The sequence below is a fragment of the Strongylocentrotus purpuratus genome, unplaced genomic scaffold (genome assembly GCF_000002235.5).
Source record: "Strongylocentrotus purpuratus isolate Spur 01 unplaced genomic scaffold, Spur_5.0 spur5_scaffold_10, whole genome shotgun sequence".
Taxonomy (NCBI): Eukaryota; Metazoa; Echinodermata; class Echinoidea; order Camarodonta; family Strongylocentrotidae; genus Strongylocentrotus; species Strongylocentrotus purpuratus.
This window is the reverse complement of record NW_022145595.1, coordinates 10,303,219-10,328,028: the sequence shown is the minus strand read 5'-3', so window position 1 is coordinate 10,328,028 and position 24,810 is coordinate 10,303,219. Positions and strand designations below refer to the sequence as shown.

Here is a 24,810-nt window from a genome sequence, read left to right as displayed (position 1 = left end):
TTCATGATACTAGTAGCTTATGTCTGTGAATTATGAATTTATGGACAATATTGAAAACTTGTATGTTTCATATATTTCTGTTTGAGAATAGCGTTGAAGAGAGCCATAACTTCAGTTTTTTGACCTGCACTCATCAGAGTAAAACGCAAGAATGAAACAGAAAGCAGAAATCGATCAATATAAACGGAAACTAAAAGGAACAAGGCGCGAATATAACGAGCGCTGATTGGCTGTCAAATGTAACAGTAAATTAGGCTTATGCCAGCCGTTTATACCAGGAAATTGCTAGAATAATACGAGTGTCCGAACAAACTCTTTCTGTCTTTTTCCTTTTGATGACGTTTGTTTCTTGACCCTATCCAAACATTTATTTGCTCTTCCTAGCTTACACAATAGATTAATTAATGCACAAATCAACTAATGACAAAGACATTTATTGGTGACAATGTTACCAAATGCTTTTAATCAACAGTTATCAATATCTTACAATAATAATTGAAGCTCAACATAGCACATATTTATTGCATGGTCTAAACACTTGTGTGATCCGACTCATTAACATAATCATTATGTAATAACAATGATTGGCAAGTTACACATCATTTAGAATTAGAAAGATTTACTCGTATGGGTTTTTTTCCTACTAGACTACATCTAACTCCAGGGGGGTGTTTCACAAAGATCCTAAGTAGAACTTAACACTAAGTTGGACTTCAAAATTATGGACAGCCATTTGAGCCTTAAAATAAAATATATTCAAAAGCAGAAATTCAAGTATTTCAGACTTTTTATAAATTCCACATCCAGAACATGAAATCTCCTTGATGATATAAAATATGAATGATTCGATTCAACATTTTATGCCTTTCAAAATAACTTTTACAAAATATTTTCAAAGATGCTAACGGCTTTCCATAATTTTGAAGTCCAACTTAGAGATAAGTTCAACTTAGGATCTTTGTGAAACACCCCCCTGGTACAATATTGTCTGTTCGGAGCCAGAAGGGCATTTACTGTGTGTTAAAGTTTACGAGTTAAAAGGGCAATCCAACCTTTGTAATAATTTCATTTATTTGAAAGCGAAATAAAAAAGAGAAACATAATGGCGAAAGTTTTGAAATAAATCGGACTGATAATAAGAAAGTTTTGAAATAAATCGGACTGATAATGGCGAAAGTTTTGAAATAAATCGGACTGATAATAAGAAAGTTTTGAAATAAATCGGACTGATAATAAGAAAGTTTTGAAATAAATAGGGCTGATAATAAGAAAGTTTTGAAATAAATCGGGCTGATAATAAGAAAGTTTTGAAATAAATCGGACTGATAATAAGAAAGTTTTGAAATAAATAGGGCTGATAATAAGAAAGTTTTGAAATTAATCGGACCGATAATAAGAAAGTTGCAAGTGTTTGAAATATGAAATCACTAAATCTATGCGAATCGCAAATTGACAATTTGGTCATTTGGTCAGTAGATTGAGAATGTTTGTTGAGTACACGAGTATCATAAACAAGTGCCTCCTTCCTTGGGGCATGTTTATATATATATATATATTGTGGGGAGCAGATATTAAAGGTGCTCTAGAATGAAAAGACCTTTCTGAGTCGTTCATTTCGAATAATTGGCATTTTAGTTATTTTGTGTGTTGGAACAAATGGGAAAGTTGTACTTAAAGTGACACTGCCGATTCAGCCAATTTAAAGTGCCCATACGTATCGTTCAAACTGTCACCAATCTGCTTCTCTGATTTTTCTGCTTTGTTTTAGAGTGGTCTAGTGCTAAGGTTGGTTTTCCCTTTAATGCCCTTCTGGCTCCAAACATACAATGAGTGGTTTCAAGTTGGGTGTTAGTGTTAAGTGTTTAGAGCAGTCAAGAGCTGGTAAATCGAGCTAAAAATTTGCTGGTCAAATTAAGAGCCCGATATTGACATCCATATCCGTAGCTTAACACTAACACCGAACTGGAAATCAACATTTGCTTAATCCCTAGGAGCTAGTGTTAGTGTATAGGACATTTGTACGTAAAATATTAACACCAGCCACAAAGGTCGGTTCAGCAGATGACAATTTTGTGAAATCGATAACACTAGCTACAGGAAGTTGACGATATTCACAGGTCAAAGCCTTAACACCAGCTAATTTCCATTTTAGTGTTTAGGGCTGGTGTAAGTGTTTATTAAACACTAACACCAGCCCTAAACACCCAACTTGAAATCACTTAATATATCAATTGAAGCAATGTGCAAGGGGGAATGTAATACATATTCCATAGATGTAAAGTTTAGGAAATTCTTGCTGTTTTACCATTCTTGCACTTGCACAACACACATCTGTCATCATTTTTGTCAGTAAATTGACATTCATAGAAAGTATTAAATTAAATATTTAAGGTTCTTCCAATTAGAAAAATCCCATTTTTGCCCATATAACAAAAACTTGGGAGCAAGCTATCAAGTTGATTCTGATCTTGATATTTGAATTTGAATTTGATTTTGAAATGCCAAGTGAATGGGCTCTCTATTTTAGAATAAAGGGATAACATGAATTTCTACTCTATCAACTGCTAACATGCTACCAAAAAATAGCACCAAAAAAAAAAGGGGGGGGGGCGGGCATTCACCCCTATTTGTAACCATATTCAATCTTATCCTCCTAGAGCTTACATAACATACCAACAACAGCTTTATAAATAAAAGCCTTTATTTCTCATACTCTGTGTCATTTAAAATACAAATGACTGCCAGGATTTCAATTCTTTCATTTTGTGTTTGGTCAGAGCCAGAAGGGCATTACTCATTAAAGGCATCGTTTAACATTGTTAAATATGAGATGCATGATGACATGTTATCATTGTCTATGATATGGTGTAATATTGAAGCCCTAACAAAATTGCGCTTCAAAATGAAGTGCCTCAAAAATTAAAAATCTATGAGAAACCCGTTGTACCATACTCATTTTCCCCAATAGACTGTAGTGTTATAAAAACAGTTTGGAAATTTCAAATTCCAACTATAAATATCTTGATAATCAGACAGGCGATCGGCTTGTAAAAGTCATGGGATTCCTGACTGACCTAAAGGTTTATACTTATGATTGCAGCATGAGCTAAATCCGGGATTTTGTTTAAGAATCTGAGACAAAGATACCCAATCCCTTTAAGATTACTCAGCTCATGAGCATCTCATAGACTTGGAAATGGAGAAGTATTTGTTTGGTCACATGATCCAGTTTTGCATACAAACAATTTATATTCAGTGGTTCTTCGTTCACAAACAGTTATCATACATTGCTGAAAAGATCTGCATTAGATCACATTTAACACACATTGCTGAAATAAGGTCAATAAATACTTTTTACAAAACTTCCGTTAAAAAACGACAAAGCAGTGTGTTTCGTTCATTTGAATGTTGAGAACAAATTGTAGTAGCCACTCACGACTCCAAACTCAACATCAAGGACAAACTGAATACTACTAATTGCATATAAACCCACAGAGAAAGGATCACAGGTACGGTTTCTCTTTTAAATATATGATTGAGAGCTCAACTTTATGTGGCATGAAGAAAAGTAGATGTTTCCACCGATTCCTCTATTCAATAAACCTTGAAGCGAGATACCTATTCAGCCCATTGCACTACCATCCAGAGTTGAAAATAACGGTTGAATATACACTCGAATACTTGTCGTCATCAACCAGATAAATAAAAGTCCATGAAGAATTCTTTCAAGCTGATTGATTGCTCGCGAGTCACTATAAAGCATGAAAATCATTAACATGCACATAGAACTGAAGCTCAAACCACGTCCACGCACTCTACGCCACACAGTGTTCAAAAGCATCCTTCCGGCGATTCAGCTCTGCTTCTGTTGCGCCCTTTCATGTCATCGACTAATCCAACGCGAGCACCTTATCAAGGGTTGGGCAGCTGTGCATAAGCTCCCTCTGTCTTCATGCTCTCGGGATCCCATTGTAACGAGTTCGCTTCCCGGTAAGCGTTCAGCGATGGGACCTTGTCAATGGTCGCTATTCCCGAATAACTGCGACCCGTTGTCATGGTCGTGCGAACAAGCGACCAATTATCAGTTCTTGGGTTAAAGCATTCCACCGAGGCAAGATTTGACGTTCCATCGTCTCCGCCCACTACGTACAGGAGTCCATTCACCGATGCTACACCTACAAAAACAATAAGATATAAACATAAACAATAATAATGATAACAGTAATGATAATAATAATAAATTTGTAAAAAATAGCCTATTACTCACTGGAAAATGTTGCAATATTGCTCTCATTTTGACATTGTTCTGAACAATATGAAACATGCAATATTTTTCTATGCAGAGTCCTACTGTAGACATCGTAAGGATTACGCACATATAACATTATCACGGTAGACCCCATAAAACGGATACTACAGCACGTTGAAAAAAAAAAGAAGGAAGGGCTGATTCGGATGGTCCAGTGAGTAAAAGGAGGGGCGGTTTCGCGTGGCTTAGTTGCTAAAGGGTTAATGACTTCATATCTCTCTTTAAGAGAAGACATTGGGGAAAAACAAAGAGTTTTTATATAAATGATAATGAACGACAAGGCATATAGTTTAAAGGCAAGGAATTCAGACACTACTTCAGATTTACGTATACTGCCATCTGCTGCCCACAATGTTCTAAAGTGTCGACAGCCATGTCCCACAATGCATCACCAACCGCATGACGCACATGATGATGCTTGGGTACAGGAAATCGCTCTACATACACCTTCCCAGAAAGATGGCGCAACTGTAAATACTTTACAGCAGTGGTAGCAATGTCGGTAACATACCCTACATTTAATTGATAACTCTCTCTCTCTCTTTCTAAGTGCATATTGATTGACTTTGGGGATCATGCTGTTCCACAACTCTCGGTTCCTAGCCTTCTCTATTAGCACCACTCCCAGTTCTTTCACTCCTCTTTCTTCTAACAATTTCTGCAGACTGTATATCTAAAGTATCCTCCTTCTTCCCCAACTCTTCCTTTCCACAATTTTCCCATCAAAGCAAGATTCTCTAGGCCTTCTTTACGTGTAATGTGACCCATGACCTTCAACTGCCTAATCAACATCTCACTTATCATTTTCCTGTGCAGTCCAGCTCTTCTAAGAACTTCCTCATTACTAACTTTGTCAGTCCAAGCAATTATCATTTGATAACTACCAATTATTTGAAAAATAAAGAACATATCATACCTGCATTCCTCCTACAGAGTGTCATGTCGGCTACCTGTGACCACCTATCTGAGTCTGGGTTGTATACCTCGACACTCTTTCTAACCATAGGACCATCATGGCCTCCTACTGCATACAGTAAGCCATCTACGACACCAACGCCTACAGGCACAAACACAATACAGGGATGTCAGTAAGAATCGATCAGAGGGCCTGCAAATCACCTAGAATGAGCTATTTTGTACATAAAAAAAGCCTTAACTATGGCCTGAATTTAGGCTTTTGCCTGAAAACTGGCATCCTTGATAATAAGAGTACAATCACAAATGGGAGGCTTTCAGTAACATCACGAAGTAGCATTACTGAAAAGGCTGTTGGTATGTTATTTCGTAAAAAAAAACAGCATATGGAGCATTTAGAGGAAGAATGTATATATTAAGGAAAAGGAAAGAATGGAAGAGATGATAATGGAATTAAGTTTTTATTTTTATTAAACACTTACATGATAATTTGTCTTCAAACGCAGCAAAAGGGTTGACATGTTACTGATTTGTTTTGTTTTTGTTTGTTTGTATGTCTTTAATTTATTTATTTATTTCTTCTTAATAATATTATTTATTTTTGGGTGTGAGGTGGGGGGGGGGGGTGGGGTAATCACGACTTAAACTCAGAGATACTCTACAAAAGCTTGTCATAAAGATCCATAATGACAGGAGTGTTTGGAGAACAGTAAAGACTTCCCTTCTTCAGATATAAAATTGTTAACTGGCCTTTTTTTTATAGCGCGCACAACAAAGGTCCTACAAATATTCACTGAGCTCTGTGTTATAAGATACAGAAATGTGAGACTTATAATATGTCATCATAAAAAAAAACCACTGTGGTTTTGCCCTGTCATATTTTAACAATCCTAAAATGTGACACTATAGTTTACCTGCCCCACTCCTCCTTGTACTCATCTCAGCCACAGTGGACCATTTATTATCAGCTGGGTCGTATCTTTCTACTGAGCTTAGACAATGTCTTGAGGCCCCATCATAGCCTCCTACAGCATACAGAAAACCTGGACAAACAAAACAAAAATACAATTATATCAATTAAATCTCTATTGTGATGTATAAAAATAACAGTTCCAAGAGAAACTTTTCATATTTAGATTCCCTGAAAGGTGCAAAGTATCACAGAATAGGAGCATGCCGTTTAGAATGTCAAGACCATCCTTTTTTTCAAAGTTCTTTTCTTAACTTTTACAAAAAGAACACCCAAACAGTCCTTTCAAGGACTACTCTTGCATAGTGCATCTGCAAAATTTTACACACTATTATAACAGATGCTTTGAAAATGAAGTAATTGGGTAAGAATAGTTGTTTATTCCCTGAAACTTCACCAACATATTATGTTTTGTATAAAGCGCTGTAGATTCAGGCTTCAATGAGTTAAAATGATCAAGCCCTCTAGAATAATGACAGTAATTCAATTAATAAATGTTCCCACTTGGATCCAAGAGTACTGCAGCTCCTACAACGCATTAAAGGAATCAATTAATTACCAATACCGGTAAACATTCAGTGAATATTTGTCAAATCAAACCTGAAAACTATTTATGAGCACTGTAAACTTTTCAGTAAATTTCGTATTTATCTCAACTTCCTTTTCTATGCCATGAGGCCTGGAATAAGCAGACTGGTTACAATGCATACACTAAGGACAGCCATATTAAAGAACATACCATTGAGGACAGCAACTCCGACACTACTCCGTCTTGTGTTCATCTGTGCTACCGGTCTCCATTCATTCATCTTAGGATCGTAGGCCTCTACACTACTCAATCCTGAAACAAGCAATAAACATCATTAGCCCATATCGGTTCAGAGTTTTCTAAAGGTCTCAATGAATCGGCTTTTCCTCTCGAATTGCCAACATCTTTTTATATTTCCACTCTTACATATTTTTGTAAATAAGAATGTATATCAAATGAAACAGAGTGTATGAAAATTACAAAAAATCACAAGAAATTCAAATTTTGTACACGGAAATAGCGATTACAAATTTCAGTTTGAATTGACAAGTTAGAGACTTCAATGATTATTTTTGATAAGTCATTCTTAATCATGGACTCACATTTTCTAGTGATTTTTGCACTTTCTGCTCATGTACATTTTGTAATTTAAAGTATTCAGGATGAAATTATTAAAATAAAATGTAAGGGAGTAGAGGGAGTGGGGAGAAGGAGAAGGAGGGGAGGAGAAGGAGGAAGAGGAGGAGGAGGAGGAGGAGGGGAGGGGGAGGAGGAGTATGAGGAGGAGGTGGAGGAGATGGAGGAGGAGGAGGAGGAGGAATAGGAGGAGGAGTATGAGGAGGACAGGAGGGGAGTATGAGGAGGAGAAGGAGGAGGAGGAGGAGGAGGAGGAGGAGGAGGAGGAGGAGGAGAAGGAGGAGGAGGAAAAGGAGGAGGAGGACAGGAGGTGGTGGAGGAGACAAAAGATGAGGAGGAAAAAGAGAAGGATGGGGAGGATGAGGAGAATGAAGAGGAGAAGGAGGAGGAGGAGGAAGAAGGGGAGAAGGAGGAGGAAGAGGAGGAGGAGGAGGAGGAGGAGGAGGAGGAAGAAGGGGAGAAGGAGGAGGAAGAGGAGGAGGAGGAGGAGGAGGGAAAATTATTTAAATTTACTTCTATTATATTAAGACTCCACAATCTTGCTCATTGATGGAGGGAAGAACAAAGAGCACTCCATGACAGATAGTCCACGATATGCTTACCAGTGGTGCCGTCAAATCCACCTACTGCATAGATCATGCCATTCAAGACTGCTACGCCTAACGTACTCCGTCTCGCTTCCATAGAGGCCACTGAAGACCACATGTTCCGGACAGGATCATAGACGTCTACTGTTCTCACCCTCAGAGATCCATTGAAACCACCAACAGCATACACCATGCCGTTTAAAACAGCAACCCCTGGAAGAAAATGTAATCAATCATTGTCCAGTCGAACTTTATTTACCGGCCCTTTTTAGAAAGACAATCAGTCTATAAAGACTTTATTTGTTGTTTCCCTTGAACATGGCTTCTCATTGAAACCTGTACTTACAAAACCTTTACATACAGAACACCCACCTATGAAGACCACTTTTCTTGTCTCCCTTGGGCAGTCTATGAATAAAGGTTTCACTGTATTTCATTATATCCAATGAACACCAATTTAATGCAATTACCTTTTCTAAGAGTTATGGGACATCATTATTTGTATTGGTATATGCAACTAGTCTTAGATGATTTTGATGAAAATGACAGATCAAGTTTTAAAAAGGTTATATACAGTAAAGGCAGGATCCCAAAGGAAATTGGATTAAAAGTGGCTGTTCACAGGAAAAGTTGCAAGTAAGATGCAAGTTACAAATGTCTTATTTACTGATCATTTTACTGAAGGTTCAAAAAAAAATCTGCAGATTAGTGAATTGCTATTAGTGTCAGTAAATGGATCACATATAACCGCATCTAATATAATAATAATATTCCGCTTTTATATAGCACTTAATACAAATGCCTGTAAGCGCTTTACAGATATACTATTACCCCGGTCATTGGATTCAATACTTACCCACTCACACTCATACTTGCCCACTCTCCACTCCCTGGGGAATATTTTGAGTAGGATCTAGGAGTGAGGTGTATACTACAGTCAAACCTGATTTAGTGACCACCTCTCTACAAAGACCACCGGTCTACAATGACCACATTTTTATGTTTCCCTTTAGCGGTTGCTATAGACAGGTTTGATTGTACTACTTCTTAAATGCACTGACCTGCTCTACATCTTCTTGATGGCATCTCAGCTGCTTGCGTCCAGGTCTCCTCCTTGAAATCATACACTTCAACACTACGGATAGCTTTAGGGGCTTGTCCACCGACTACCAGCATTAACTATATCAACAAATAAAATAGTTTGATATGATCACTGGAGTATATGTTCCAGTGTAGATTGTATATACATAGTATAGTTAAGTTGTTATACTCTTCGTAAGATTTTTTGTTATTTTACCCATCATGTTTATACTCGGCTCTTTTCCCTATATATCTATGTAACATATGTTTTATGGACCTCTACCTTGTGCAGCTGAGTCTAAAATAAAGATCTGAATTGAATTGATATGCAGATTGGGATGTTTTATTTTCTCACAGCAGTATTTAGCACTTACAAAGCAATTTAAATATTAGGATAATAAATACATAAATACCTGATGATTGGCTTAAATATCACAACCTCTTGGTGGTGAAACTCACTTGATTTTAATCGTAATTATTACTCAAGTCCCGAAATTGGAAATGTGGTGTAAAATATTAAAAATGTAAGTACGTATTGGCAAATTTTGGTTCAATATTGCAACTTCCTTTGGTTCATCAAAAAACGGTATATTTGTTCTCACCTTTGGTAGTCCAATAGGAGTGCGTAATCTGGTTCGAGGGTTCTTCATTGTGCCTCTCTGCTCTTTGGGTAATAGATGGTATTTCATGGCCTCTATCAGAAAGTCTTTACAATCGCTGTTGCCTGGGAAGAAATTAAAATGATTCATTAAAGATGAAGTTGAGTTCTGTTCATGCAATTGCATTGTGAAAGAAACGGTGTGGAATTTATCGGAAAAGGTTGATCATCTAGCATGATATTGGTATGTACTGCAAGGTTCTGGAATCATCAAAATGATAAGAAATTTGGCCCAGTCTTGGTAAAGTTACAAGCACTGTACACAGAAAGATTTTATGGGGCTACACGAACATGTGGCACAAAAATCTGTCCCGATTTGTTTGTTGTTACATGCAATATTTAGAATATGAAAGCATTTGAAGAGCCATGCTTTTCAGGGAACAATTTCTATCTGATGTTTTTCCACACTTGCATAATAATGATAACGCTCACAAATTATTTTTCACCTCTTTACCAGAACTCAACCTTATCATTAACTCTCCCGCCAGATAAGACCTTCCAACCTGATTGTTTGTCTCAAGAACGTCTACAGAAACATTTTTGAGCTTCTTATATTCCCTTCATAAATCTAGCTATGTTTAGGATATAAAATCATAATTAAATGTGTTCTGAAAACCAGAAATTACTGAAAGTTGTACGCCTCCACAATGCACTACATTTGGATGACCAGAAATAAGTAAAATGTCTATGTCTCTATAATTTATTGCATTTAGATGACCAGAAATCATTAAAAGTTGTATGCCTCTACAATGCATTATTTCAGAAAGAGCATAAATTAGTTTAAGTTGTAGTTTTAACCATGAACTGTCTTTAGAATCAAAGACTTGGGTCCTGTTTTATAAAGAGTTGCGATTGATCCAAATCAATCGCATGTCCTCTAATTCATCACATGTTTGCAGTCCCCATCTTAATTTGCAAAGCATTATGTTTAGATGAAAAGAAAGGAGTACAATTTCTATGTCTCTGTAATTTATTGCATTTAGATGACCAGAAATCATTAACAGTTGTATTCCTCTGCAATTGCATTGTGTTTAGAAGACCAGAAATCAGTATGAGTTGTAACTTTGACCATGCACTGTCTTCAGAAGACCTGGGCCCTATCTTATAAAGAGTCATGATTAATCCAAATCAATCGCAAGTACTCCAATCAATCACAAGTTTGCAGTCTCCTATCTCGTAAGTACATGGTTGTGACTGATATCAGCTGCAAATAAGTTTCAATTAATCGCAACTGTTTTTAAGACAGGGCCCAGATATTGGTTAAAAAACTGAAGTTTTATTAATGGCTGCTTCATAAATTACTGGTAGATGAGATACCTTTAATGAGCTGCGATTAATCGCAACTGTTTATAAGACAGGGCCAAAATATGATATAACCTGAAGTTTTTGTGATGGCTGCTTCATAAATTTACCGGTAGATGAGATGCCTTTAATGAGCTGCGATTAATTACAACTGTTTATAAGACAGGGCCCATGCAGATATTGGTAAAACCTGAAGTTTTTGTAATGGCTGCTTTATAATTTACCGGTCGATGAGATACCTTTAATGAGCTGTTCCTCCTCCACTCTTTGGATGAGATAGTCCCGTGAAAGGAGAGGCAGTCTGACATGTTCAACAAGCTGCGGCATGTAATCGCTACGGTTACTAGGATCCTGCTTCACCCATGACACTACGGCTTCAAATACCTGATTACAAAACAATTGATTTTATTGATTTATTTCTGTTTCTTTTTCTTTTTCTTTTGCAGTTTTAGAAATATCTAACAAACAAAACATTGCAAATTTACACATGACAAAAGAATATATGTGAACAACCTGTATAATAAATACCACTCAAAGGAGACAAGAAAAGTGGTCTTTATAGGCAGGTGGTCTTTTATGTACATGTTTCTTTAGTACATGTTTTAATGAGAAACCGTTTTGAAGGAAACAGAAAATGTGGTCTTTATTTATTTATATTTTGTTTATTAGTCTTTTTTTTAGTAGGGTGGCTCCATCAGTAGTTAAATACTGTTTTCCGTGGAGGCCCTGCAAACATAAATACAAAATTTACAAACATATTGATGTAAATAATCCAAATCAAAACAAAAGGAATTCTGTTACAACATTTTCGAACAAAACAAAAGAAACAAAAAAACACAATGGACCAGTTCAATGATTTGAATTATTATAGCGCTAAAACAAAAGAGTAAATGAAGGTTTTTACTGTACCATCAATATGGGTATTATTTCATGTCCCTTCTTACAATTTAATTGACAGTAAATAGAGATATATGCCAAAATATATAGACAAATCGATTCAAATGAAAAGCAGATGAAACTGGATCATTCATGTTTACATGTTTGGTATAATAAACTAATTTTTGAAAAAGATATGAAAATCTAGAAATAAACTAACAATAAAGGCAGATAAAATTGGCATTCCCAAGTATTTGGTAAGAAGAATTAGCTACTGCACCGTAATAAATTGCAACTGCAGTAGTTAAAAAATGATTGATATGGATTTAAAATTTGCAGAAAATAAAGGGTGATAACTCAAATATAATATCAGGTGATAACTCAAATATAATATCAGGTGATCAGTCAGCTATCATGTGATCACTTTGCTATCATGTGATCACTTACCTCTTCTTCTGAATGGACTGTCAGGTGATCACTACTAATTAGTTCACAGACTTGAGCAGCTGGCAGAGCAAAGAACTCATCGCTATGGACAACAGCACTGGATCAGAATACAAGGTAAATAATGAGTCACAATCGTTTCATTTAGCTTAATAAACACTACAAATATTATGATCCAAATGTAGATATCATTAAATATCATATGGAATTGCAGTTACAGGAAGGTATGAACATCTAAAGCAAATTTGAGCTCAGACCAGCCGCACACTTCAACTGGAATGCTCACAACTGATATTTTATGAATACCTCATTACATGTAGGCTCTAGACCTTTGATTGGTCAAAACTGTAGGCATATTATAGCTACTGTGATCTTAGTGATCGGAAACTCTTTGTTTGTCGGTTCATATATTTCTTTGTGGTGATGAATGCCAGAGCATGCAAAAACTTGTATAATTCTATTGGAAGTGATATCATAATCATGGTTCTTCCTGTATCAATTTAAAGAAAAGTTTGAGTTCTGGTAATGATAGGAAATTAATTCTCACAGGATCCAACAAAACCTACACTGAATGTTCAAGATTACAAATAGTTGTCATGTGCCAAATGATTTTGGTAGAAAATGTATAGGGGCTGAGTAATGAGCATAGAAAGATAAGAAAATAAAAATTGAAAGGCGTAAATATTCTCCAAAAGAATGAAAAGCTGATAACACACACAGAAACAAAACAAAAAAAACATAAGTAGGTTACTATGTGAAAATGGGAGTTGTGGTTTTTATTGAATTCCAATGATTTCCAGCAATTTTTGGTGAGTTTGTTTTTATTTTACTGGGTCAAACTATCAATCTACTGCAGGATAAACAAACCAGAATGAATTATAGCCATGTGCTTTCAACACACTATTCCTACACCAGAGCCCCGACTTAGAAAGAGTTGATATCAATCGCAACAATCGCAACTATGTACATAGGAGACTGCAAACTTGCGATTGATTGGAGGACTTACGATTGATTTGGATAAATCGTAACTCTTTGTAAGACAGGGCCCAGAGCTCAAGATTAGCTTTAACCTCATTGTAACAAGAGCATACCTGAAGTGTTGCATGGTATAATTCTGACCATAGTGGTAGAGTTCGCTACACGAGTGTACGTCAGCAAATGCTCTTATACCAAGACAGTTGGTAGGATGAAGTTGTTTTTGCAGGAAATCACAGCATGCATCTCTGACGTCATTCAGCTGTAATAAACTGGCAGCAGGTAGGAGGGTCTATGGTATCAATACAAAACAAAAACATGTTAATTTCATCCATTTCAAATTACCTACATTTTTTTTAAAAAGTTAATCATAATATTCTTTATAATTAAGTTTCAGCTTTTGTTTAGTGTACTACAGGCTAACTTTTCTCTGTGTATTTACAGAACTCACCTGTAAAAAATTGCAGGAATTGGGAGAAGAAAACAAAATATTGCATTCAGTGATTACTTCGCTGCTTTTCACAAGTCATACTGAAAATACTTTGTCATCAACTATGCTCAACAAACCATTGATGAAGGGCACACAAATGATTTTATGAAGTACAAAATAGGTCAAAATATTATGAAGAATTAACATTATTGATTTAGACATACGATCTTCCACATTTTAGGCTTGTTCAGATATGGCATGGTAAACCCCACAAAAAAGCTGCCATGGTTTTTGTTATGTTTGAATGAACGACATGGGACAAAGGACTTGCACATATTCACTCAGCACTGTGCTGTAAGATACATGAATGAGAAGTGCATGACAACTTATGTCATCATAAAAAAACGAAGCGGTTATGGGGCGTCCCATCTGCATGGGCCTTTAATCTGCTTTCATGCCATATGAGCAAAATGTCAACATGAGACAGGAACAGTTCATTACCTTGCAATTATAACAAAACTAGTATAACTTGGCTATACTATAATAAACATAATAATAATAACATTGGATATATATATAGCGCTTATTCGCCATGCATGGAGCTCAAGGCGCTCCAACTATTACGGTAACCCGGCTCGGCTAGACAGCCGATTTCGGCAATCACAGCATTCAAGGAATTGCTTCCTACCGGTACCCATTTAACACCTGCAGAAATCGAGGAGCAACAATCACTGACCTGAACATTTTCCTCTGTAACCTGCACCTCTGAGGTGTAGACAAAATCAATGAGTAATGAAAGAGCTCTGCCATCCACCTCCTGGAGAATAATCTTCTCCGCTCGACTCTCGGATAGTTCACTGGTAAACATGGCCGAGAAATACTGGCTACAGGAGGCTAGCACGATACGATGAGCTGGGATCTCCACACCCTCTGCCTCCAGAATTACATCACATAAAATGTTTTGTCTGTCACACAAATGGAAATGGAAAAAACAAAAAAGACATAATAATAACAACAACAACAATAATGATAATGATAATATTTCTTGTTTAACCAGACATGACTTTATCAGTATTTGTACTGTCTTCCCCGAAGGCCCTGCAATCATATTATTTCCCCAGATTTACTCTAATAATGATAGGAAAAATTACAGCTAAAACCAAGGGACATATATTCTGAACTAGTATTTCTGTCTAATCTGATGATGCAATATGTACATTTCGAGCCAGTTTATGGTTTCCAGTCCTAACTTGGCATCATTTTCTTTGGGAATAACTTTATTCTACATTTCTGAATCATAATGTACCTGCAGTTAACCTGCACTTGGCAAGATTTATTTCCAATACTGCCAAGTACCAAAGGAATATCATCTAATCCTATGTACTTACTTTCTGAAGACATTAAGCACCTCAAACGCCTTCTGTGTGTGGAGATTGTTTGTGTACGGAGGAGCATCAGGAGGAGGGATCTCCATATCCTCCATCTCTATAGCCTCAGGAAGATCCATCCTAACAAAACAAAACAACATCAATATCAATTACATGTCAGCTAAAAAAAACAATTATAAAACCACATAGAGGTCACTATCCATGTGCATTGCATTTGTGCTGACACCAGATTTGGTTGAATTACTTGTGTATACAGGGGAGTGTTTCACAAAGATCAGAAGTTGAACTTATCAATTCTTGCTCAAATCCACAAAGCAGAACTTCAAAGAATTTTTTAATTTGCGAACAAGGACGTCATTGATTACACACTTCCTGGTTGGTGTCTCAACAGAGAACCTAAGATAGGACACTGCAATTTACACACTGCCCATATAATATTGTGTGTTAAAACATGTGCCCATGAAGGTTCCATGCTATAAGTTGAAATGTCATCACTCAATCTTTAAAACCCATTTGTAGCCATACAATTACTCTGGAACAAGCCCTTAATCTACATATTCTTCTTATACCCTATTAAAATTTATTAAACTACCGTATTTGCCGGCGTAAAGGCCGCAGTATTTTTGGAAGAGAAAATATCAAAAAGTCGGGGTGCGGCGTATACGCCGAAACAGTAAAAATCGCAAGTCAAAACAGCACGTCCATTATTTGTAGGCAACTTCATACAAAAAAATATATATTAACAAAATTGACTTGAAAAAAACATCGGACAAGATCTAGTCTGAACCACGTTAGCAGCAAATTTGATCGTTTTTAATCGTTGTGCAACCAAAGAAATAAGAAGAAAACTGACCAGAAACTCGTACTAAAAATCGTACTTGTAAAAATGTCCTTGGCTTAGACAGCGCATGGCCCGGTAACCAAAATCATACCTCGCTCACACACTCTGTGGTGGGGAGCTACCGGGCTGGGAGTTGCAACAAATCCAACGCAGCTTCGGAGATTCGCGCAATCGTCGGTGTTTTTAACTTTTCAGTAAGATAATTCTGAATTATAATTGAGACTATCTAATTAATTAAAGGGACAAACTAACCTCGATAGATCTCTAATAACAATACAAAAGCTTGTTTATTTTCTCCATTTGGCGGTACGATAGGGGTAAGACCGGATAACATTATGGCCACAGCTCGGTAATGGCAGGCCATTCATGTTTCTGTATGCATGCGAAGCGCCCTCTAGTGTCCAATGAATGTGCTAATCTGCCAAAAAAATCGATGAAGATTTGCTAAATTACAATCATTTTTTAGGTAAACTTCCTGTAAATTTATAAAATGATTGATAATTTTGGTATTAATTTGTAGGAAAAATAGAGTTCTACGAGAAAATTCTGATTATTTTCTTTGGTCCGTTTTTTTTTTTTTCTTTTTTTTTTTTTTTCCTTTTTTTTTTTTTTTTTTTTTTTTTTTTTCTCTCTACGAAATGTCAAAGTTGGGGGTGCGGCCTATGCGGCAGTGCGGCCTTTACGCCGGCAAATACGGTATTAAATTATTTCTAGTTTAGCTGTCTGGACTAGAGTGATTGATTGCAAAATAGGACTAAAACAAAAGCACCTGTGCTGTGGCCTGAATTTCAACAGCAGTAATTCTGGGCTTGTGTCTGAAAGTCAACATTTTGGTTTCTAGCTCCTGCAGACCTGCACAAATAGTTTTCCACTCATTGATTAATGCTGACCTTACGACAATAGTGGTTAGTTTAGCATACTACTACTATGGCGCACACTCGGAGTATGCTGAATTTAGCGAACTCCTTGGGGGCACCTTTTACCAACTCCAACAAAGCATAGAGAGTCGATGCTAATGCGTATTGACCTCTAGCACCACATGCTTGCTGTGAGGCAGGTATTATTAGACCCATACACAAATATACACACCACACAATATCGCATAGACTCTACACAATCATGTCGATGCAGCTGTAAGCAAAGTTTGACACTCGACTTACAATTTGAATTTTTAAATTATTCTTTTTAACATCAGTAAGTTAAAAAAAATGTATTTTACTGCTATTTAGGTGTCATCAATTGTCACTAAACTACCGATTTTTAGTGAAATCAGTTGAGTTTTGTACAGTGGTGTTTGCAATGTTGAGAATCAAAAGCACAGCTTTTACTACACAGCCAGTGCTTTTACCCTTATCGCTATTTTTGTTAAGTATTAAATTGGGAACGTGAAAACAGGCATTTTCGCATATACTGCTCTTTTTTACATGTGTGTCAAAACCAACATTGCAAACTCTTAGTCTTGTTAGAATTAAAACTCAGCGTTCAAGCAATTTAAATTACAAAACTATTCATAGATGATAGATCTAGACTCTACATGTGTATGGGTGCCAATTGAGGCTTATAATATCCATTTATTTCATATTATCTCCTACTAGCCCTAACTCAGGCTTAAGGCTAGGGCACAGGACCTAACTCTAGGCAAGACTATAGGCCTACAGGATTACAGCGTCTTTCAATCATCCTTTCAATCATCCTTTCAACTTCAAGTATTCAAAACATTTCTTTACTTCTTCCCCATTTACTTTGCATTGTCGGCCCTACATCATACATGAAATATATCTAGACTATAGACATTACCTTAAGTTTTCCTCATGGACTACGAGCATAATAATGTGAAACTCATAGTCTAGGATCTAGATCTAGTCTTAATATTAACAATGACAGCAACACCAACAACTACAAGTCAACATGAATGATGATAAAGCTAGCGCACAGGCCCGGCCCCGCGCCCGCGCCCCGGCAGCACCGATGCACATTAACATTTTGTAGACCTAGAAAAGCACAGGCACAGATATAGTTTAGGCATAGTCCCCTCCATAGATTCGAAAATCAATAGAAAAATTACGTTTCCGGAATATAAATATCAATACTCACTATTCAATTTCCTTTTTCAGGAGAAGAAAGTGCATATTCTTGCCAATCTATCAGAGGGCAGTTGCAGTTCGCGATCGGGTCGATCCAGTCAGCTCAGATCGTGTATGTTACCTTTGACCTCAACAGCACGGTCGAAAACCCGGAAGTACTGTCGTCTACTTTATCTGCACTATGCGAGTGTAATGTTCATTGGGGTCACTGACTGCCGCGATAGGGGGGCTCATGCCCATGGCCCCCTTCTCATCTGCTTAAAAAAGGGCAATTCATCCACTGAACTTAGTTAGGCTTTAATAACCATATATTATGTTAAGAGGGACTCTGTGATTTTGTGTGTCATCTGACCCCCCCCCCCCCCGCATTAATTACCATTGGCTAAATCTTTGTCTAATTTACTATTCAAGAATGGGAGGATTAGGAGAAAAGATTAATTTGACACTGAAACGCATTAATTGATACTGATAGGGAACTTCCGGTCCCATCCACAACTTCCTCACATGAAACAAAGTTGTGATTACTCAGTGCCCAGAGTCAATCCGTTTTATCCTCTAAATTCATCATGACATAAAAACATGAATTTCGGTATTCCCAAAATGGAAGTAAATAAATAAAATAAATAAATTTATGAATGAATAAATGAATATATATATACAATTATACATATATGTATATAACAAGCTGTTATTTCGTCCTTAGAAGAATATAAACAGACCTCGAGTCTTTGCATAACCGGCGATGTGGCAGCTAGTTGGTCGAATAATTTATTTGGTAGGCAAGTTATTTATTATTTACAGAAAGGAAAAGGGACACTTGTCAAAGTAAAAGGGGGCATGGTGTAGTTATAACATTTGAATATGTGCACTTATAAGAGGTGAAAAGGGGCACTTTCAGAAGTGGAGAGGGGCAATTATATAAAGGAAAATGGGCTTTTATTAGAATGTTTGTATAGGCACATTTGGGTAGGCCTTTTATGTGAGGGGTTATACACTCATCTTGTATACCCACCATCACTGCAGGAGGCTGTCATGAATATATTTTATATAATATAGGCGTACTTTATATTCAATAAATCGTAGTGCATGTTCTCCCTCTTTATCACTCCTTCCATCTGTCTGTCTGTGTATGCGTGTGTGCGTGTGTGTGTGGTGGTGTGTATGTGTGTGTGTCTTTCTCTCTCTCTCTCTCTCACACACACTTTTTTTTCTCTTTCTCTCACTCTCTTTCCCTCTCTCTCTCTCTCTACCTCTCTCTCTCTCTCTTTCTCCTCTCTCTCTCTCTCTCTCTCTCTCTCTCTCTCTTTCTCTCTCTCTCTCTATTTCTCACACCTCTCTCTCTCTCTCTCTCTCTCTCTTTCTCTCTCTCTCTCTCTCTCTCTCTCTGTCATATTTTGATGAATGTATTGGAATTTGCAATAAACAAAGTGTCATGCGGTATAATATAGCAAAATGGGATGGAAAGTAAATTGTCAAAATCTAAGATGCAGTGACCATAGGATTGTATTCACTGGCCCATAATGCAAATATAATATACAGGCCACGTCGTGTTATCATGGGCAGAATAGATATACCAAACTAACCAAAGGCTTCAAGTTTATTCTATACTGGTGTTAAAAGGGTATTTTCATGGAGCTAATAGTAATATAGACCGGAAATGAGTAGTTTTGCAATTAAATAATGTTGCACAAAGCAGCACTTCCGTCAAAATGTTATGATGCACATTGTTTGTATTACAAAAATTGCGTGTATGGCAAACGAGCAACCTTGCAAAGTGGTGAAGTATAACTATAAGCAAACAAAGTTAGTTTAAAGATGTCCCTTTTGCAGCCAACCTCAAATTCTGTAGAACTTTGCAGGAATTATGAATATGTCATGTATGTCCTATATGTGAAATTTAAACGTTAGTGTGTCCTCCTATTCAAATTATGCAAGGAAACCCGTTTATTTGCTAGACTTCACTTTTAGACACTATTGAGTGACTGACTGGCTTTTTTTCTTCTTTGGTAATAACATACATGAAAAGAGTTGTAAAGGGTACATGAGCATTTGTCTATATCAATAACCCACTTCTTGTGATGGCCAAGATTACACTGATTGAATCTTTGCGCAGCATAAAACGTATGACCATTCGGTACAATTGTCTGAAAATCAAGACTATTACTTTTGGGCTCTATAGCCCTAAAATCGATTTGACAACTAATAGTCATTATTTTCCCACTTGAAGACATTTTCAAGCCCCACCTTTTTTAGGGAAGTTCTAAATAAGTATTATCTTTCAAATGCAGTTGGAATTTAACTTTTTCATTTTTTGTTGGCCTGCAAATGGGACATAGTACCTTTACGTATTATGTATGATTAAAAAAAATAAGCAAAGTGCCTGCCAGGCGAGTCATCTCAGCCTGTCCAGAAATTACGAGTGTTCTTTATTTCATTAACACTTTTAAACCACCACCTACCCCGCCCCGTCCCCTTGATAAATTCTAGCATAACGCTTAATAAAATTATATCTAGGTTTCTGTCGGCAAGCGTTACAAATTCTAAGAGCGTTATTCATTTTGAGAAAACGTTCAAAGCTTTTGTTGGTAAAGTTAACAAAACGGAGGACCATTTTTACTCTCAAAGTATACCCACCCCACGAGTATATAATAAGCCACCAGAAGAGACGAAACTGTTATTGTAGCTATTATAGCAAACACTCCTGCGCGGGGCGGGGGCGATCGAGGAAAAAAAATATTTCAACGATGAAGAAAACTCTATTCCGGCTCCTTCACCCCCATCACAAGCATAATCTGATATGGTGATCAAAATGCCGAATTTTATAACTCATCGTGGGTAAATTATGCTAAATTTCTAAATTTCACTAAGGACAGGGGTGGGGGTGGGGTAGAACCCCTTCTCACACACAATGTGTTTATTGACTGAGATATTTTAATGCAATGTCTTATTCATCTTTTTTTCCCTGTCATAAAAACATTCATGTATCATATACGCCGGGGGGGGGGGGGGGTAGGTAAATGTCAACTTTTAATTTCAGGGACCCCCCCCCCCCCCTTGAACCATTCCTTGTGCATACAAACAGTGTCTAATTCGTCATTTTTTTTTCTTCAAAACTAAGAAAATCACAACGCCTTTTGTGTCTTATCTATGATCATTATTTCAAAATTATGGAAAAATCGTAACACGTGTCAGGGAATGTCATTTTTCAATTTTCTTACTTTAAACTGATAAAGTGTAAAAGAGAAATGCACTGCACAGAAACTGTAAACAAAATATGCAATACAGTATAACGGAAACTCATTAGTGCCGCCAGATAATTAACATAGTACATGCAGGAGCGTTAGGTATAGCCCGTCGGTTCTAGGACAACCCCTTGGCAATCACCTCCGGCCAATTAGCAGCGGGACAATTACTTCCCCACCCCCTCCCTAAAATTACCCCCCCCCCCCCGAGGACAACCACCCCCCGAGGATACAATAATGTATCCCCTGGAAAATTACCAAACAGCCAAGGGCACTATAATATAGGATTTTCCGGCCAAATTCGCGAGTTTGTCATTCAAATAATTTGTCTAGCGTTCAAATTCGACGGTTTTAGTGCAGTCAGGTATATCTCGGGTTTATATTCCTTTTTCTAGTTTTCAAATCTATAGAATTTTCGTTAGAATCTACGTATGTTTCATTCAAATTAATGAACAATGTGCTTCTTTCGCTATTTGGTCATTCGATTTGGCGTAACACGATTTTCTGACAACGCGACGGTGTACTTCTAGCATTTTAATTCATTGTAGCATTCAAATTAGCACTTTGTGCACTTAAATTGATGGTCAATATGCATTTCTCGTTTATTACACACTTTTTATAGCTCATTCATTTTCGTTCAAGATTGTTTTTTCATGTGTATTTCATCATATTTCATTTTCTTGCATTTATACACTTATACTTATTAGATTTATCTAATATTCATCAGCATTTAAGTTTGATTGTTAAGAAGAAAAAAACGACTTGCATGCATCTCAATATATTTGTAAATGTTCGTGTAAGGAAGTTGTTTGTCTTAATATATATGTTTCATCATAAATTTATCATAATTCATCATAATTTAATTATGGAAGAAGGGTACAATATTGTGACTGGGGTAGGGACTAGAGTCAACAATTTGAACATGATTCATTATTTAGCCAAGTCTTTAGCCGTCGATCTGCTGGCGGGCAAGTAAACTATGAAACTCTTTAAGAAAAACAGAGGGGTGTGCTGGGTATAAGAGACGATGTGGATTACTAAAAAGGGACGATTGAGGGTACCCCCACCTTTCCCGGGTATATGAACATGTCCGTGCAGAAATGCCACATCCCTTGATTTCGCCCCTTCTTTACTTTATGTCTGACTACACCCATCTGCATTGTCCTGAAAATGAATAAATGGAATAACAGCTTAGACCCCAATGGCAGATCATGCATTTTAACTGCATTTTTTAAAAACTGTAAACAATTGTTGCAAGTCTTCCCCCTAACAGTTAACTTGAATAAAAATATTACGAATACGAATGACAGGTGTTAATTTGAATGATAAAAATTACGCTTCGACAAGTGAATATTAATTTGAATGCTAGTTGAGCAGTTTCGAAATTGAATGACAGATCTATGAAACCCTTCGACCAAAATCCTAAATTAAATACAAAAACTGGAAAATTGAATGATAATTGGCATGGCAAAGTCAATCTGCGCTAACTTAAATGCAAAGTAAGTGAATTCGAATGACAAACACGCGAATTTGGCCGGGAAATCCTATATAGCATATCGACACGGTTTTGATCCTGGGGACTCACAGTTATGAGGCCATTGCTTTGTCACTGAATCATGACTGTATATACGCAGCGGGGGCTAGGGTAGGGGGCAGCCCCTACAAATAAAAAAACCCAACGAAAATGCAATAAATTATTGATAATTTATTGCATCTTTTAATTTTTGTTGTTGTGGGGGCTGCCCCTATCCTATAGCCCCGTTACGTACAGTCATGATTCAGTGGCAAAGCAATTGCCTCGTTACTCTGAGGCCCAGGATCAAAACCGTGTCGATATGCTATATTAGTGCCTTTTTTGAGGCATTAATCCTCATTACTGTCAGTTATGACTTAAGTACGTAGGTTCCCTAGTTGATAAGCATAACACACACATGATCTAGCAGTCACGCAAAACAAACGCTCGCAAATTATTATTCAATAATATCCATTATGAATAAATCATTGTCAAAATCATTGTCAAAATCATTCTATAAATTGGGGTAAACAAAAATTAATCCACCTTGATGATGACCAACAGTGTATATATTATCTTGACCTATCACGAGTGCAGTGCATAATGGGAAATATAACACTTTTGAAAGTATATTGTTTTGATAACATTATAGGCTAAGGCTATTATAGTACTATCAGACAAAGATATATTGCTATTTGTTTTCGTTGATTGTCAAAAGTACATTCTCTAAATTCGATTTCCCCCCCCCCCTTTCTATCGAAGAATAATGGATTTTCAACCAAGTTCAAAAGTTGCTTTATATAAACGCACTCGGCAAAAAAAAAAGGGGTGGGGACATTATTTATAATGAAGATTTTCACATAAATATAAACTTATCTTTCATAGATCAAAATAAACATAAATTAATCCTCTTTAAGGTATACGCAGATCGTGAATTACTAGTTTGTTTGTTTGTTGCTAGTAATTCATTTTGATGGGATAAATACTTTTAGAATTGTAGGAGGCATGTTTAATAAAGGGAAAACACAGATCCAGTTACATTTAGAAGGGCCCATTTTGTTTTGAAATGTGAAATCAGCAGCTTCCTTCCAATGTCATGTTTTTTCTGTTTTAAAAACAAGTTTACAACACCTTGGGACCGTTTTAATATAAAACTGTGTTTAGTACAGGAATATATCCAAATGTATACCACGACAATTCGTATTCCCTTTTTGTTACATAACAGCTGGATAGACTATGACTATTATTATATCATAATGAGATTGGAAGAAAAAAAACATTAAAAGAAAGAGTTGCGATGAAATTGGCAACAATAGTCAAATTTGACTAATAGCTAATACCAAACGAAGAAGAAGAAGAAGGCGTCACACCCCGGTGCAGGGCACGTTCAGTGTTTATAGGTTGGTGCCATGCACCACAATATTGTCTAGCACAAAATTGTTCGGAAATGGAATCAGCAACCTTGGCAACTTTGCCACCATGAAAATACTCTATTGTGTGCTAACAATATACCAAAATGCTGTTTGGGAATACAACATTTTGAAACCATGACAATGTGAACAATCTTATTGAAGTAAGGGTGCTTTGCATCCGGGCTTTGCATCCACCTATAAACGTATTTGGCGGAGGGAGTGGCTATTGTAGAGCGGAATTGCACCCTTACTTCCTAGTGTGTATGTAACTCATAAAATCCGCCCTTGCTTTTATTTTTAACAAATTGTAAATTGTAATTTCATTAAAAATTTCTGCTTTCAATTCAATTCAATTCAGAACTTTATTTCAGACTCAGCTGCATAAGGCAGATGTCCATGCATAAAACATAATGTTACATAGATATATAGGGAGTATAAACATGATGAATATAATAACAACAAATCTTACAAAGAGTATAACAAACTAAACTATACGTACATACAATCTAATCTCTAAGAGTAACAGGCCTGTATCTGTAAGGTTGATAACAGTAGAACAATCTTACTCTAAGCTGTACCTGTAACTGTAAGGAAGTTGTATCTTGTAACAATCTCTACT

The 24,810-nt window shown here is 36.6% G+C and overlaps 1 protein-coding gene across 2 annotated transcripts; it reads right to left on the bottom strand.

Moving 5' to 3' along the window:
- Nucleotides 1-3,064: 3,064 nt before the first annotated feature.
- On the bottom strand, nt 3,065-18,169 carry LOC755691 (kelch-like protein 3). Of its 2 annotated transcripts, none has more exons than XM_030979455.1 (13): nt 18,035-18,169; nt 15,100-15,219; nt 14,448-14,676; nt 13,398-13,573; nt 12,310-12,406; nt 11,211-11,370; nt 9,629-9,750; nt 9,008-9,125; nt 7,962-8,159; nt 6,934-7,035; nt 6,139-6,267; nt 5,226-5,366; nt 3,065-4,175 (listed from the first exon to the last, which is right to left on the bottom strand). In XM_030979455.1, the coding sequence occupies exons 2-13, from the start codon at nt 15,216-15,218 to the stop codon at nt 3,913-3,915; spliced, it is 1,854 nt and encodes a 617-aa protein (XP_030835315.1). In that variant the 5' UTR covers nt 15,219; nt 18,035-18,169; the 3' UTR covers nt 3,065-3,912. The 2 variants fall into 2 exon arrangements, with proteins under 2 accessions (XP_030835315.1, XP_030835316.1); XM_030979456.1 differs by having other exon boundaries at nt 11,226-11,370; nt 18,035-18,168.
- Nucleotides 18,170-24,810: the final 6,641 nt, after the last annotated feature.